The sequence below is a fragment of the Somniosus microcephalus genome, chromosome 3, assembly GCF_052327205.1.
Source record: "Somniosus microcephalus isolate GS21.2 chromosome 3, FLI_Smic_1.0, whole genome shotgun sequence".
NCBI lineage: Eukaryota > Metazoa > Chordata > Chondrichthyes > Squaliformes > Somniosidae > Somniosus > Somniosus microcephalus.
Window position 1 is genome coordinate 33,330,899 of NC_140989.1, and position 17,122 is coordinate 33,348,020.

At 47.7% G+C, this 17,122-nt stretch overlaps 1 protein-coding gene across 10 annotated transcripts in view; it reads right to left on the minus strand.

Annotated features, from left to right (window-relative positions):
• The window catches only part of sdccag8 (SHH signaling and ciliogenesis regulator sdccag8), a 414,689-nt gene that overhangs the window by 111,882 nt on the left and 285,685 nt on the right, over nt 1-17,122 (minus strand). For 2 of the 10 annotated variants that reach the window (XM_085979867.1, XM_085979888.1), the window contains one exon: nt 1,001-1,102. The exons of the other annotated variants lie outside the window; for them this stretch is intronic. In XM_085979867.1, the coding sequence (XP_085835993.1) occupies nt 1,001-1,102 (102 nt within the window). The remainder of the gene's footprint in view (nt 1-1,000; nt 1,103-17,122) is intronic. 10 annotated transcript variants of the gene reach the window in all.

Here is a 17,122-nt window from a genome sequence, read left to right on the forward strand (position 1 = left end):
TTTTCTATGTTTCTAAGCACTGACAGCGTCTCTGTACAACTGCTGCATGCATGTTCTTCCGTACGTGGTTATAGAGGGCGTTATGGAGTGCAGAAACGTCCAAAATCGCAATTGTGCGTCAAATCAGGCGTTGCCCACCGATTGACGTTGTGATCTGCACATTTACATTGGAGAGGCGTGCGCAGAGCAACGGCAGCACTGCCGACCTCTCCAAAGTGGAGGGCCGCCGCGTCCCGCGCCGGAAGCAGGTGGAAGCAAGGCGGCTGCCATTTTTTCAAGAAAACTGACCTTAACGGCCGGCACTACTACATGGTATTTCACGGCCTAAGATCCTTGCCCCTGTCACCATAAAAGGAAAAGTCTCAATTCCAATTATGGAACAGTCTCTCTTGGTCAGATTTAACATAGAGTGTGTAAAAAAGGGCCCTTGGGTTATATGGAATTCTGTTGCCATTTTGGGTAAGAATTTCAGAGGTACAGAGGACTGCCTTGTTCTCATTTCATCAAATAGGAGGTAGTAGGCATAGGGATTGAGGACTGAAGTTTCTTCACTCACATGGCTGATACGCAAGCTGTTTTTTTTCTTACAAAAATCCATAGAAACGATGAGCTCAGAGGGAAGCTGTATAAGCATGTGCAGCAAAACAATTCCCTACAAGGATTATATTTTAATATGTGGGTATGTGTGTGGGTGTGTGTGGAGGAGGAGCAGTTTACTTGGATACTCGTATTTACTTACACTGCTGTAACTAATGCCTTAATTACTAAGGTAAAGGGCAGGAAGGGTTACAGAATACCCTTGTCTGTTGTCTTTATGAAGTATGCTTGTTTTTTGAGAGCTAATATTAACTTTAACCATTATTCTGGAGTATGTATGAATAGCCATTATGAAGTTAAGAATCTTCTCAGCTCCAGGCGAGCACTGTAGAGCATCTCAGCAGCAAGACGCAGAATGTTCTGCCAGCACAATACATTATTCATAGAAGATTGAAAGTTATACCAGGTAATGGAAGGTGTGCCAAGGAGTTTCAGTACGACGACTGAAAGTATGGAGTCGTCCACTTCCATTGGTGACCTGCTTAATACAGCTGTATACTGCAGTCTGAGGGTAAGTAAGAAAGAAAGAAATTGTGAGAAAGAAGCAGCCTGGAAGCTGAAAACTCTCCTGGCAATCTAAACAGCACAATGGTACACAGATCCCGTCATCCAATTACTGTACCTGCAGTTGATTGCTCCTTTAAATACTGCTTTAGTGACTCTGAGTGACCAATCCGGCTAGGATTTACTAGCGGTTTTGGGTACTAGGCGGTACTTTGGTGATTTGCACGTTAAAATGGTGTCAGGGTCCTAAGTGCATCACAGGACCTTAACTTGTACATATTCATGAGGCCTCCGCCTGCCTCTGGCGGGGGCGCCACAGCTGTCTAAAAAAACTGCGGTCAAAATGGCAACCGGTGGGAACACACTACAGCGATTCTAACCACCCGCACATTCCACTCTCGCCAGGCGGGTATGATTAAAATCACCCCTAAAGAGTCTCTGGATTGTAACTGGGCATTAACCACAGGCAGTTTCCACCAATCTGCAAACCTTCTTCTTCCTTCTTAGGCAGTCCCTCGGAACCGAGGATGACTTGCTTCCACATTAAAAATGAGTTCGCAGGTGACTGATGAGTCCAATGCGGGACCTACAGTCTCTGTCACAGGTGGGGCAGACGGTGGTTGAAGGGGCGGGTGGGTGGGGTGCTTGGGTTGACGTGCGCGCCCTGTGCTTGGCTTCCGCTTGCTCCCGGCTAAGAGGCTCGAGGTATTTGGCGCCTTTCCAGATGCTTCTCCTACACTTTGTGCGGTCTTGGGCCAGGGATTCCCAGGTGTCGGTGGGGATGTTACACTTTTTCAAGGAGGCTTTGAGGGTGTCCTTGAAGCGTTTCCTCTGCCCTCCTGGGGCTCTCTTGCTGTGCCGGAGCTCCGAGTAGAGTGCTTGTTTTGGGAGTCTCATATCGGGCATGCGGACAATGCGACCCGTCCATCGATGTTGATTGAGTGTGGTCAAAGCTTCGATGCTGGGGATGTTGGCCTGAGCAAGAACACTGACGTTGGTGCGCCTATCCTGCCAATTGATTTGCAGGATCTTGCGAAGGCAGCGTTGGTGGTACCTCTCCAGTGCTTTGAGGTGCCTGCTGTACATGGTCCATGTCTCTGAGACATACAGCAGGGCAGGTATCACTACTGCTCTGTAGACCATGAGCTTAGTGCCGGGTTTCAGGTCCTGGTCTTCAAACACTCTCTTCCTCAGGTGACCGAAGGCTGCACTGGCACACTGAAGGCGGTGTTGGACTTCGTTGTCGATGTCTGCCCTTGTTGACAGTAGGCTCCCGAGGTATGGAAAGTGGTCCACGTTGTCCAAGGCCTTGTCGTGGATTTTGATAATCGGGGGGCAGTACTGTGTGGCGGGGGCAGGTTAGTAGAGGACCATTGTCTTATGGATGTTTAGTGTAAGGCCTATGCTCTCGTACGCTTCGGTGAAGGTGTCGACGATGGTTTGGAGTTCGATCTCCGAGTGAGCACAGACGCAAGCGTCATCTGCATACTGTAATTTGACGACAGAGGATGGGACGACCTTGGATCTGGACTGGAGGCGACGGAGGTTGAACAGTTTCCCGTTTGTTCTGTAAATTAGCTCCACTCCAGTGGGGAGCTTACTGAGGGTGAGATGGAGCATTGCAGCAAGGAAGATCGAGAAGAGCGTTGGTGCGATGACACAGCCTTGTTTGACCCTGGTTCGTACGTGAATTGGGTCTGTGGTGGAACTGTTGGTCAGGATCACGGCTTGCATGTCGTCGTGAAGCAGGCAAATAGAAACTTGTCAGACCCACTGCATTGTAAATTACTGCCAATGACAATTTAAATCGCCCTCTGGGAAGTTACTTGAAATAATTCAATTTTCTGCACAGAGGAATCGTTAATCTGGATCTGTCTGTGTTATACCTGCTAAAAATTTGCATTCCCCACCACTAACGTTTCTCATTTTGTTGAGGGCAAAATTTATAGAATCATATGGCACAAAAGGCCATTCGGCCCATCGTACCTATGTCAACTCTCTGAAAGAGCTACCAATTAGTCTCACTTCCCTGCTCTTTTTCATAGCCTTGCCAAGTAGAGATCCAATTTCCTTTTGAAAGTTACCATTGAATCTGCTTCCACCACCCTTTCAGGCAATGCATTCCAGATTATAACAATTCGCTGTGTAAAAAAAATTCTCCTCATCTCTGTCCTGGCTTTTTTTGCCAATTATTTGAAATTTGTGTCCTCTGGTTACCGAACCTCCTGATCCTTTTCAGAAACAGACATATTTCTTTAAAGCATGACCAGTGATATTCTATCAACAATGGAGTAATTAAATGACAAGAGAGTAGTTTGGTAATTCTCTACATCCCCAAAATTTCAAAAATCGCATAAGCCCACTGCTACACGGATAACAAGAGAATAAAATGATTAGTCTAGGATTAGGTATACTTGCAGCATGGGACGAAGACCACAGCATCTAAAAATCTCAACAGGGCAGTGTCCAACTGACTTGTTGAATTACTGAGCTTTCTCTAGGGTATGTGCAAGGCTGCAAATAAAGAAAAGTCATCTGTTCTTAGAACAATGATTCACTGCACCACAACAGGACAAGTGCAAAAGCTGGAACATCTGGCTCTCTAAACTAAATAATTTCAGAACTATCAAATGAAAACCAGATAATGCTGGAGATACTCAGCAGGTCAGGCAGCATGTGAAGAGAGAAACAGAGTTAACGTTTCAGGTCGATGACCTTTCGTCAGAACTGGAAAAAAGCAGGAAATGGAACAGATTTTTAAGCAAGGGTAAGGGCTGGAGAACAAAAGGGAAGGTCTCTGATAGGATAGAAGGCAGGAGAGGTTAAGAGACATTAAGAGATATTCAAGGCAAAAGGAGGTGGTAATGGGACAGGTTAAGAAACAAAGGATGGCTCTAGATGAAGTGTAGATTGCGCTGGCAGAATGAAAGGCAGCTGCCATGTGGGAGAGAAGAAAAGACACAAACAAAAAGTGTGGATAAAAATTATATGTATGAAATGAATTATATATAAATGAAAACCAAACTGCGCTGACAAATTCTAAATCCTTGGAGGAGGATAGATTTAGTAAATAATAATAGTGATGCTTAATAAATTCATAGCCCGTCTCCAAGTGATAGTTTTACACATATTCTCCAGCTGTATGGCTATTTTTTTGCGATATCCATTTTGCGGATGAGATTTTAAATTGAGGTTCCTGTCATCAGCTGGATGTTGAAGATTATTATTCAAAGATATGGTACTCCCAGTGCTGTAGCCAACGTTCTTGCCTAAACCAACACCAGCACAAAACAGATTAAGCTCTTTGCTTTTTGTGGGGGCATTGTTACGTGTCTGGGAATTAAACATCCAGGGGTATTCAATATTCAGGAAGGACAGGAAAAAAGGAAAAGGAGGTGGGTAGCATTGCTGGTTAAAGAGGAGATTAACACAATAGTAAGGAAGGATATTAGCTCTGATGATGTGGAATCTGTATGGGCAGAGCTGAGAAATACCATGGGGCAGAAAACGTTAGTGGGAGTTGTATACAGACCCCCAAACAGTAATGCTGAGGTTGGGGATGGCATTAAATGGGAAATTAGAGACGCGTGCAATAAGGGCACAGCAGTTATCATGGGTGACTTTAATCTACATATAGATTGGGCTAACCAAATTAGTAACAATACTGTGGAGGAGGAATTCCTAGAGTGTATACGGGATGGTTTCCTGGACCAATATGTCGAGGAACCAACTAGAGATCAGGTCATCTTAGACTGGGTATTATGTAATGAGAAAGGATTAATTAGCAATCTTGTTGTGCGACGCCCCTTGGGGAGGAGCGATCATAATATGATAGAATTCTTCATTAAGATGGAGAGTGAAGTAGTTGACTCAGAGACTAGGGTCCTGAATTTAAATAAAGGAAACTACGATGGCATGAGACACGAGTTGGCTAGGATGGATTGGGGAATGTTACTTAAAGGGTTGACGGTGGATAGGCAATGGCAAACATTTAAAGATCGAATGGATGAACTACAGAATTTGTTCATTCCTGCTTGGCATAAAAATAAAACAAAAAAAGGTGACTCAACCGTGGCTAACAAGGGAAATTAGGGATAGCATGAGATCCAAGGTGAGGACATATAACTTGGCCAGAAAAAACAGCAAACCTGTGGATGGGGAGCAGTTTAGGATTCAGCAAAGGAGGACAAAGGGATTATTTAAGAGGGGGGAAATAGATTATGAGAGTAAGCTTTCAGGGAACATAAAAACTGACTGTAAAAGCTTCTACAGATATGTGAAGAGAAAAAGATTGGTGAAGTCAAGCGTAGGTCCCTTGCAGTCAGAATCAGGGGAATTTATAATGGGGAACAAAGAAATGGCAGACCAATTAAATACATAGTTTGGTTCTGTCTTCACAAAGGAGGACACAAATAACCTCCCAGAGATGTCGGGGAACATAGGTTCTAATGAGAGGGAGGAATTGACTGAAATCGGTATTTGTAGGGAAATGGTGTTCGGGAAATTGACGGGACTGAAGGCCGATAAATCGCCAGGGCCTGATAGTCTACATCCTAGGGTACTTAAGGAAGTGGCCCAAGAAATAGTAGATGCATTGCTGGTCATCTTCCAAAATTCTATAGACTCTGGAATAGCTCCCATGGATTGGGAGTGCGGCATCGGCAGCGGGTGGAGGCGGAGCAGCACGGCAGAGCGACTACAAGCGGCCCCAGAGGCTCAGGTAGGCCTCAGTGCGGCATCAGCAGCGGCAGCGGGTGGAGGCGGAGCAGCGCGGCAGAGCGACTACAAGAGGCCCCAGAGGCTCAGGTAGGCCTCAGTGCGGCATCGGCAGCGGGTGGAGGCGGAGCAGCGCGGCAGAGCGACTACAAGAGGCCCCAGAGGCTCAGGTAGGCCTCAGTGCAGCATCGGCAGCGGGTGGAGGCGGAGCAGCGCGGCAGAGCGACTACAAGAGGCCCCAGAGACTCAGGTAGGCGTACCAATCTCCAATCTCAGGCAAGGAGGTAAAAAGTATTCAAGGTGTGACGTCACCACAAAACAGGTAGGTGATTGGTTGGAGTATTTCTCTCGTTTTAAAACTTTAAGTCTGTGGTTTATAGTTTTTAAGGTTGCTGTGGTGTACCAAGGCCTTTCCGGTGCAGAGTGACTGCTGGTAAACCATTTAACTGGTGTAACTAGAGGGATTGATTTAATTTTAATCCAATTAATTAAAGGGGATACTAGCATCTAAAATCAGGCAGAGGGTGTCCATAACTAACAATAAAAAATTTAATTAACTACATAGAATGGAGCAGGTGATGTGTTACTGTTGCGAGATGTGGGAGCCGGTGAACCCCATTGAGGCTCACGGTGATTACGTCTGTGACAAGTGTCTGCTGCTACAGGAACTCCAGCTCCGTGTTGATGAGCTGGAGTCTGAGCGTCAGACACTGCGACACATCAGGGAGGGGGAGAAGTACCTGGACTCTGTATAAGGAGGTGGTCACACCTATGAAGTTAAGTAATTCAGATGTAGCCCATGGTCAGGGACAGGATGGTGTGACTACGAGTGAGGCAGGTACGGGGATCCAGGAGGTAGAGCTGGAGGAGCCGCAGCCCTTGCTCTTGACCAACAGGTTCGAGGTTCTTACTCCCTGTGGGGACAGGAGCAGGGACTGCAGGGAGGATGAGCAACCTGGCCACAGCACCGTGGAACGGGGGGCCATTCAAGAGGGGGGAGTAAATAGAAATGTTGTAGTGGTAGGGGATAGTATTATTAGGGGGATAGATAGAGTTCTCTGCAGCCAAGAGCGAGAGTCCCGAAGGCTGTGTTGCCTACCCGGTGCCAGGGTTAAGGACATCTCCTCTGGGCTGGAAAGAAACTTGCAGTGGGAGGGGGTGGATCCAGTCGTCGTGGTCCATGTTGGTACAAACGACGTAGATAGGACTAGGAAGCTGGTTCTGTTAAAGGAGTATGAGCAGCTAGGGGTCAAATTAAAAAACAGAACCTCAAGGGTAATAATCTCTGGTTTATTACCTGAGCCACAAGCGAATTTGGCTAGGACAAATAAAATTAGAGAGTTAAATGCGTGGCTCAAAGACTGGTGTGGGAGAAATGGGTTTTGCTTCCTGGGACACTGGCACCAGTACTGGGGCAGGAGGGAGCTGTTCCGTTGGGACGGGCTTCACTTGGCCAGTGCTGGGACTAGAGTCCTGGCGGATCATATAACTAGGGCTGTAGAGAGGGCTTTAAACTAACTAGTGGGGGGGAGGTTCCTAGAGAGCAAATAATAAAAATGACAAGAGAAGGTCATAGACTTAGGTAGCAGTGGGGAAATTAAAAACCAGAGTGTGTCAGGAAGGGGCAGAAGGTATGGAGTAAAAGGTAAAGTAATAAAAAGGGCAAAAGCAGGAACTAAGTGTCACAAAACATATTTGAAAGTTCTCTATCTGAATGCATGTAGCATTTGTAACAAAATAGACGAGTTAATGGCACAAATAACTACATATGGGTATGATCTTGTGGCCATTACATAAACATGGCTGCAGGGTGACAATGCCTGGGAATTAAACATACCAGGTTATTTAACGATCAGGAAGGACAGGCAGGAAGGAAGGGGAGGTGGGGTGGCTATGTTAATAAAAGGAAGGAATCACTGTAATACAGAGAAATGATATTGGGTCAAAAGATCAGGATAATGAAACAGTTTGGGTGGAGGTAAGGAATAATAAGGGGAAAAAAACACTAGTGGGCGTAGTCTATAGGCCTCCGAACAGTTGCAACTCTGTTGGACGGAGTATCAATCAGGAAATAGCTGAGGCTCGTAATAAGGGAGCATCTATAATTATGGGGGATTTTAACTATCATATTAATTGGACAAATCAAATTGGGCAGGGCTGCCTTGAGGATGAGTTCATTGAGTGTATTAGGGATGGGTTTCTTGAGCAGTATGTAACTGAACCGACCAGGGGGCAAGCAACCTTAGATCTGGTCCTGTGTAACGAGACAGGATTAATTAAAAATGTCCTAGTAAAGGATCCCCTTGGAATGAGTGACCATAACATGGTTGAATTCCATATTCAATTAGAGGGTGAGAAGGTTGGATCTCAAACAAGCGTGCTAAGCTTGAATAAAGGAGACTATGAAGGTATGAGAGCGGAATTGAGTAGAGTGGATTGGGAAAATAGATTAAAGGGTAAGACGATACATGATCAGTGGTGTACATTTATTTTACAACTTCCAAAAAATATATATTCCACTGAGAAGAAAAGGGTGTAAAAGAAAAGACAGCCATCCGTGGCTAAGTAAAGAAATTAAGGATAGTATTCGACTAAAAACAAGGGCATATAAGGTAGCCAAATCTAGTGGGAGGATAGAGGATTGGGAAAACTTTAAAAGACAGCAAAAAATAACAAAAAGATTGATTAAGAAAGGGAAGATAGATTATGAAAGTAAATTAGCAAAAAATATAAAAACAGATAGTAAGAGTTTTTATAGTTATATAAAAAGAAAAAGGGTGGCTAAAGTAAATGTTGGTCCCTTAGAGGATGAGACCGGGAAATTAATGGTGGGAAATATGGAGATGGCAAAAACACTGAATGAATATTTTGTATCAGTCTTTACAGTAGAGGACACTAAGAATATCCCAACACTGGACAAACAGGGGGCTATGGGGGGGAGGAGCTAAACACGATCAAAATCACTAAGGAAGTGGTACTCGGTAAAATAATGGGACTCAAGGCGGATAAATCACCTGGACCTGATGGCTTACATCCTAGGGTCTTGAGGAAAGTGGCGGTAGAGATTGTGGATGCATTGGTAATAATTTTCCAAAACTCCCTGGACTCAGCAAAGGTCCCGGCAGACTGGAAAACTGCTAATGTAACGCCCTTATTTAAAAAGGGCAGTAGACAGAAGGCTGGAAACTATAGATCGGTTAGCCTAACATCTGTGGTAGGTAAAATATTGGAGTCCATTATTAAGTAGACAGTAACAGGACATTTGGATAATCATAATTTAAATAGGACAAAGTCAGCATGGTTTTGTGAAGGGGATGTCATGTTTGACAAATTTGCTGGAGTTCTTTCAGGAAGTAACATATAGGGTGGATAAAGGGGAACCAGTGGAAATAGTGTATTTAGACTTCCAAAAGGCATTTGACAAGGTGCCACACAAAAGATTATTGCTTAAGATAAAAAATCACAGGATTGGGGGTAATATTCTGGCATGGATAGAGGATTGGCTATCTAACAGAAGGCAGAGAGTTGGGATAAATGGTTCATTCTCGGACTGGCAATCACTAACTAGTGGTGTACCACAGGGGTCAGTGCTGGGTCCCCAACTCTTTACAATCTATATTAACGATCTGGAGGAGGGGACCGAGTGTAACATATCAAAGTTTGCAGATGATACTAAGATGGGAGGGAAAGTAGTGAGTGAGGAGGACATAAAAAACCTGCAAGGGGACATAGACAGGCTAAGTAAGTGGGCAGAGATTTGGCAGATGGAATACAATACTGGAAAGTGTGAGGTTATGCACTTTGGCAGGAAAAATCGTAGAGCAAGTTATTACCTTAATGGCAAGAAACTGGAAAGTACTGAAGTACAAAGGGATCTGGGGGTCCTGGTGCATGAAACTCAAAAGGTTAGTATGCAGGTGCAGCAAGTGATTAAGAAGGCCAATGGAATGCTGGCTTTCATTGCTAGGGGGATAGAATATAAAAATAGGGAGTTGTACAAGGTATTGGTGAGACCGCAGCTGGAATACTGCATACAGTTTTGGTGTCCATACTTAAGAAAAGACATACTTGCTCTCGAGTCAGTACAAAGAAGGTTTACTCGGTTAATCCCGGGGATGAGGGGATGGACATATGAGGAGAGGTTGAGTAGATTGGGACTCTACTCATTGGAGTTCAGAAGAATGAGAGGCGATCTTATTGAAACATATAAGATTGTGAAGGGGTTGGATCGGGTGGATGCGGGGAGGATGTTCCCGATGATGGGTGAAACTAGAACTAGGGGGCATAGTCTTAGAATAAGGGGCTGCTCTTTCAAAACTGAGATGAGGAGGAACTACTTCACTCAGAGGGTGGTAGGTCCATGGAATATGCTGCCCCAAAAAGCTGTAGAAGCTACATCATTACATAAATTTAAAACAAAAATAGACAGTTTCCTAGAAGTAAAGGGAATAAAGGGTTATGGGGAGCGGGCAGGAATTTGGACATGAGTCTAGGTTCGGATCGGTCATGGCCCTGTGGGTAGCGGAGCGGGCCCAGGGGCCGTGTAGCCTGATCCTGCTCCTATTTCGTGTGTCTAATTCTGATAGATTCAGGAGATGGTTCTGCAGTTAGGATCAGATCAGGCATGATCTTATTGAATGGCGGAGCAGGCTCGAGGGGCCGATTGGCCTACTCCTGCTCCTATTTCTTATGTTCTTATGTTATGTTCTTATGATTGGAGGGTAGCTAATGTAACCTCAATATTAAAAAAAGATGACAGAGAGAAAACGGGGAATTATAGACCGGTAAGCCTGACATCGGTAGTGGGGAAAATGCTAGAGTCCATTATAAAAGATGTAATAGCAGAGCACTTGGAAAACAGTGACAGGATCGGACAAAGTCAACATGGATTTACAAAAGGTAAATCATGCTTGACTAATCTACTGGAATTTTTTGAGGGTGTAACTGGTGAAATAGGGAGAACCAGTGGATGTGGTGTATTTGGACTTTCACAAGGTTTTCGATAAGATCCCGCATAAGAGATTAGCGTGCAAAGTTAAAGCACACGGGATTGGGGGTAAGGTACTGTCTTGGATAGAGAACTGGTTGGCAGACAGGAAGCAAAGAGTTGGAATAAATGGGTCTTTTTCCGAGTGGCAGGCAGTGACTAGTGGGGTGCCGCAGGGATCGGTGCTAGGACCCCAGCTATTCACAATATATATAAATGATCTAGTTGAGGGAACTAGATGTAATATCTCCAAGTTTGCAGACAACACAAAGCTGGGTGGGCGTGTGTGCTGTGAGGAGGATGCAGAGAAACTCCAGGATGATTTGGACAGGTTGGGTGATTGGGCAGAAGCATGGCAGATGCAATATAACGTGGATAAATGTGAGGTTATCCACTTTGGTGGCAAAAACAGTGTGGTAAACCACTGTTTGTATTCCTGTTTGTCCTGTTTGTATTCCACTGTGTACATGCCTGGGCTGACTCCTCCCACAGGTCCTAGTATAAAGGTGACTGCTCCCCAGCCCTTAGTATCATGGACCGGTCGACCACGCGAGGCAGACCTCCATTCTGTTGTTAATAAAAGCCTTTGGTTACTCTTCTAACTCTCAGTCTTTTATGAGTAATTGATAGCGCATCAATTTTATTAACAACATTTTTATAATGGAGAAGATCCTCACACCAGCATGCCTGGACTTAGATCATCGGGAGGCGGACTCATCCACCAAGTTTACTCACTGGCTTAAGTGTTTCGAAAAATTCCTGACCGCCTCCGAAGCAATCAAATCGGACGAGGACAAACTGGATGTCTTGACCTCCAAAGTGAACCACCGAGTGTACTCGGTCATCCAAGACGCGACCTTGTACGCGGACGCTATCAAGCTCCTCAAGGACCAGTACACGCGCCCAGTGAACGAAGTGTACGCCAGGCACCTCCTGGGGAGTCGTAAACAACAACCTGGGGAATCGACCGTGGAATACCTTCAGGCACTGTCTGTGCTTGGCCGGGCCTGTGGTTGTAAGGATGTAAAGGCCGCTGTGTACACAGAGGAACTTATCCGGGACGCTTTTGTAGCGGGCCACAGATCCAATTACACCCGACAGCGACTGTTGGAGCAGAGTAACCTCGACCTCAACAAGGCCTCTGAACTCGCACTATCGTTGGATGCAGCCTACCAGGGCATGGATGCCTACTCCTCTGCACCGTGGACGCCGCGGGGAATGACAGCCTGGGACACGGTAGGACCGCCTCATAGCGCCGTGCCACCCCAGCCACACCCCAACAACGGCCCAACTACCGCAGCAGTGTCCCAAGGCCAGACAGCAGTGCCCCAAGGCCAGAAATGCTACTTCTGTGGCCAGGCAAAACACCCCAGAGCGCGCTGCCCGGCGAAAAACGCGATCTGCTCGGGCTGCGGGAAGAAGGGACACTACGCTAGCGTCTGCAGGGCCAAAGCCACCCCGAACCCCAGCAGCGCCGCGTGTGGGCCATGCGGGCCGCCATCTTGGACCTCCCCGGCCATGTGCGAATCACCGGTACAGCAGCCATTTTGGACGTCTCCAGCCACATGGGGATCATGGACGCCGCCATCTTGGACGACAGCCGGGACGCAGCAGGCCCCCGACACCGCCTCATCTGATACCCGCAGCGACACACCGACCCCTACGCTGGCATCCGTTACACTGGACCAAGCGAGACCGCACCAACTGGCCAGTTCCACAATGGACATTAAGGTAAATGGTCACGATACAATCTGCCTTTTTGACTCTGGGAGCACGGAGAGCTTCATCCACCCCGACACGGTGCGGCGTTGCTCTCTCCCAGTCCTGCCTGCGCAACAGCGGATTTCTATGGCCTCCGAGTCCCAGTCGGCGGACATCGGCGGCTACTGCGTGGTGACACTCGTAGTAGACGGGACCGTGTACGATCATTTTAAACTTCTGGTCCTGCCTGACCTCTGCGCTGCCGTCCTGCTGGGGTTAGATTTTCAGTGCCACCTTAAAAGTGTTACGATGGCGTACGGTGGACCCCTACCCCCACTCACAGTCCGCAGCCAGCAGCTTCCAAACTGCCCGCCGCGCACCAGGTGCAACCTCTCCACACTCAGAGTCACCCCCCCCCAACTGTTTGCTAACCTCACCCCCGACTGTAAGCCCATCGCCACAAAGAGCAGGCGATACAGTGCCGGGGACAGGGTTTTCATTAAAACCGAAGTGGAGCGGCTCCTGAAAGAAGGGATTATTGAGGGCAGCGCCAGCTCCTGGCGAGCCCAGGTTGTGGTCGTTAAGACCGGCGAGAAGCAGCGCCTGGTCATCGACTACAGCCAGACAATAAATCGCTACACCCTGCTGGACGCCTACCCACTCCCCCGTATAGCTGATATGGTCAACCAGATCGCGCAGTACCGCGTCTTCTCGACCATTGACCTGAAATCAGCGTACCACCAGCTCCCCATCCGCCCTGAGGACCGCCAGTACACTGCCTTTGAGGCAAACGGCCGCCTCTATCACTTCCTTAGGGTTCCCTTTGGCGTCACCAATGGGGTCTCCGTCTTCCAAAGGGAGATGGACCGGATGGTAGATCAAAATGCGTTGCAGGCCACTTTCCCATATCTGGACAATGTGACCATCTGCGGCCGTGACTTGCAGGACCATGACGCAAACCTCGAAAAATTCCTCCGCACCGCCCAACTCCTAAACCTGACATATAACAAGGAGAAGTGCATATTCCGCACAAACCGCCTCGCCATCCTTGGCTGTGTTGTGGAACACGGAGTCATCGGCCCCGACCCCGACCGGATGCGTCCCCTTATGGAACTTCCACTGCCCCAAGGCCCTGAAGAGGTGCCTAGGGTTTTTCTCCTATTACGCCCAGTGGGTCCCCTACTATGCGGACAAGGCCCGTCCGCTGATCAAGTCCACCTCTTTTCCCTTGACGGCAGAGGCCCGCTTAGCCTTCCACCGTATCAAGGAGGACATTGCCAAAGCCACCATGCACGCAGTGGACGAATCCATCCCCTTCCAGGTGGAAAGCGACGCGTCTGACTTTGCCCTGGCCGCTACCCTCAATCAGGCGGGGAGACCCGTGGCCTTCTTTTCACGAACCCTCCAAGGCCCGGAGACCAGACACTCCGCTGTTGAGAAGGAGGCCCAGGCGATTGTGGAGGCTGTGCGTCATTGGAGGCACTACCTGGCCGGAAAACGATTTACCCTGCTCACTGACCAACGTTCAGTTGCTTTCATGTTTAACAACAAGCAGAGGGGCAAAATCAAAAATGACAAGATCTTGAGGTGGAGAATCGAACTTTCCACCTACAACTACGAGATCTTGTACCGGCCCGGGAAGCTAAATGAACCCCCGGATGCGCTATCGCGTGGCACCTGCGCCAGCGCGCAGATCGATAGACTGCGGGCCCTCCACAATGACCTCTGCCACCCGGGGGTCACCAGGTTCTTCCACTTCATCAAGGCCCGCAACCTGCCTTACTCTATTGAGGAGGTCAGGACCATGACCAGGAACTGCCAAGTCTGCGCTGAGTGCAAACCGCACTTTTATAGACCAGACAGGGCCCACCTGATAAAAGCCACTCGCCCCTTCGAGCGCCTGAGCGTCGATTTTAAAGGGCCTCTCCCCTCCTCCGACCGCAATGTGTACTTCCTCAATATTATTGATGAGTACTCCCGTTTCCCGTTCGCCTTCCCCTGCCCGGACATGACCGGTGCCACGGTCATTAAATGTCTGAACAACCTCTTCACCCTGTTCGGCTTCCCCAGCTATATCCATAGCGACCGGGGCTCATCGTTTATGAGCGACGAACTCCGTCAGTACCTGCTAACTAGGGGTATTGCCACAAGCAGGACCACCAGTTACAACCCCCGGGGGAACGGACAGGTGGAAAGAGAAAATGCGACAGTTTGGAAGGCCGTCCTGCTAGCCTTAAAGTCTAGGGGCCTTCCAACCTCCCGCTGGCAGGATGTGCTCCCCGATGCGCTCCACTCTATTCGGTCACTGCTCTGCACTGCCACTAACGCCACCCCTCATGAGAAAATGTTTGTCTTCCCAAGGAAGTCCACATCGGGGACATCGCTACCGCCATGGCTGACGTCCCCAGGGCCGGTCCTACTGAGAAGACACGTGAGGACCCATAAAACGGACCCCCTGGTCGAGAGGGTCGACCTCCTCCACGCCAACCCCCAGTATGCTTACATCGCATACCCGGACGGGCGGGAGGACACAGTCTCCATAAGAGACCTTGCACCCTCGGGGGCCGCAGTAACCCACTACCCACTACCACCCCCCCCCACGATCCGATATCCAGCCCCAGCAGACGGCAGGCCTGGGCCCCGCGACCTGCCCGACATCTACGAGGACGACACGCCTGTGCCACAGCCTACGCTGGACTCGACGCCGGAAACTTCACTACCCCTGCCGTCGCCACGCAGATCACAGCGGCAGACAAGACCTCCGGAGAGACTCCAATACACTAACTTTTAATACACTTCACCCCGCCGGACTCAATTTTAAACAAGGGGTGAATGTGGTAAACCACTGTTTGTATTCCTGTTTGTCCTGTTTGTATTCCACTGTGTACATGCCTGGACATGCCTCGGCTGACTCCTCCCACAGGTCATGGCAGATGCAATATAACGTGGATAAATGTGAGGTTATCCACTTTGGTGGCAAAAACAGGAAGGCAGATTATTATCTGAATGGCAATAGATTGGGCGAAGGGGAAGTGCAAAGAGACCTGGGTGTCCTTGTGCACCAATCGCTGAAGGTAAGCATGCAGGTGCAGCAGGCGGTTAAGATGGCAAATGGTATGTTGGCCTTCGTAGCGAGAGGCTTTGAGTACAGGAACAAGGATGTCTTGCTGCAGTTGTACAGGGCCTTGGTGAGACCACATCTTGAGTATTGTGTGCAGTTTTGGTCGCCTTATCTGAGGAAGGATGTTCTTGCCATGGAAGGAGTTCAGCGAAGATTCACCAGGCTGATACCTGGGATGGCAGGTATGACGTATGAGGAGAGATTGGGTCGATTGGGCTTGTACTCGCTGGAGTTTAGAAGAATGAGAGGGGATCTCATTGAAACTTATAAAATTCTGACAGGACTGGACAGACTAGATGCAGAAAGGATGTTCCCGATGGTCGGGGAGTCCAGAACCAGGGGTCACAGTCTAAGGATAAGGGGTAAGCCATTTAGGACAGAAATGGAGGAGGAATTTCTTCACCCAGAGAGTGGTGAACCTGTGGAATTCTCTACCACAGAAGGCCAATTCATTAAATATATTCAAGAAGGAGTTGGATATATTCCTTAAGGCTGAAGGGATGAAGGGATATGGGGAGAAAGCAGGGACAGGGTACTGAATTTGGGTGATCAGCCATGATCTCATTAAATGGCGGAACAGGCTTGAGGGGCCGAACGGCCTACTCCTGCTCCTATCTTCTGTGTTTCTATGTGTAAAACAGCTGCTGTGTTTACCTACATTACAATAGTGACTGCAATTCAAAGCAATTCCTTGCATCGCAACATAATAAAGTCTTATATAAATGCAACTTAATTCTTGCTTTATTTATTAAGTGGCGTAACAACAGAGTGCAGTTTCAGGCACCTATAACAAGAACAAAGGTCTCACATAACTTTGGTTGTTCCTGAAAGCTATTACAAAGCTCCGATTGTAAAAAGATCTGGAGAAATGTCAAGAAGGAAACCACAGATTTCCCACAGCCTAATGTACGGTCCAATCCTGGTTCAGCAAGCAATGGTTAGGTCTGCATTTTATCTTTGGCAGAGTTCTAGGCAATGATACTATCTGGAAGAAAGTCTCACAGACAGAAGTGGTGTGTAAATCTTTAGTCACAAGAGTCTGAAGAGACATTTTTAGAATGATGCAAAACAACAACAGTCCGCATATATATATATAATAATAATAGCATTTTTAATGTAAGAAAACGTCCCAAGGCGCTTCACAGAGGAATTATCATACCAAAATGCAATGATGCAGAACATGATGATGTAGTTGCAGCAGCCCTTGTAGTTGTGATCCTTGTGTAAACAAAGAGTTTTGACTCAAGAGTTTTGACGTCTCTCAGGTGGACGTAAAAGATCCCATGGCACTATTTTGAAGAGGAGCAGGGGAGTTCCCCCCAATGTCCTGGCCAATATTTCTCCCTCAATCGACATCACAAAAACAGGTTATCTGGTCATCATCACGTTGGCGTTTGTCGGACCTTGCTATGCGCAAATTGGCCTCCATGTTTCCTACAACAGTGACTACACTTCCAAAGTGCTTCATTGGCTGTAAAGTGCTTTGGGACAATCTG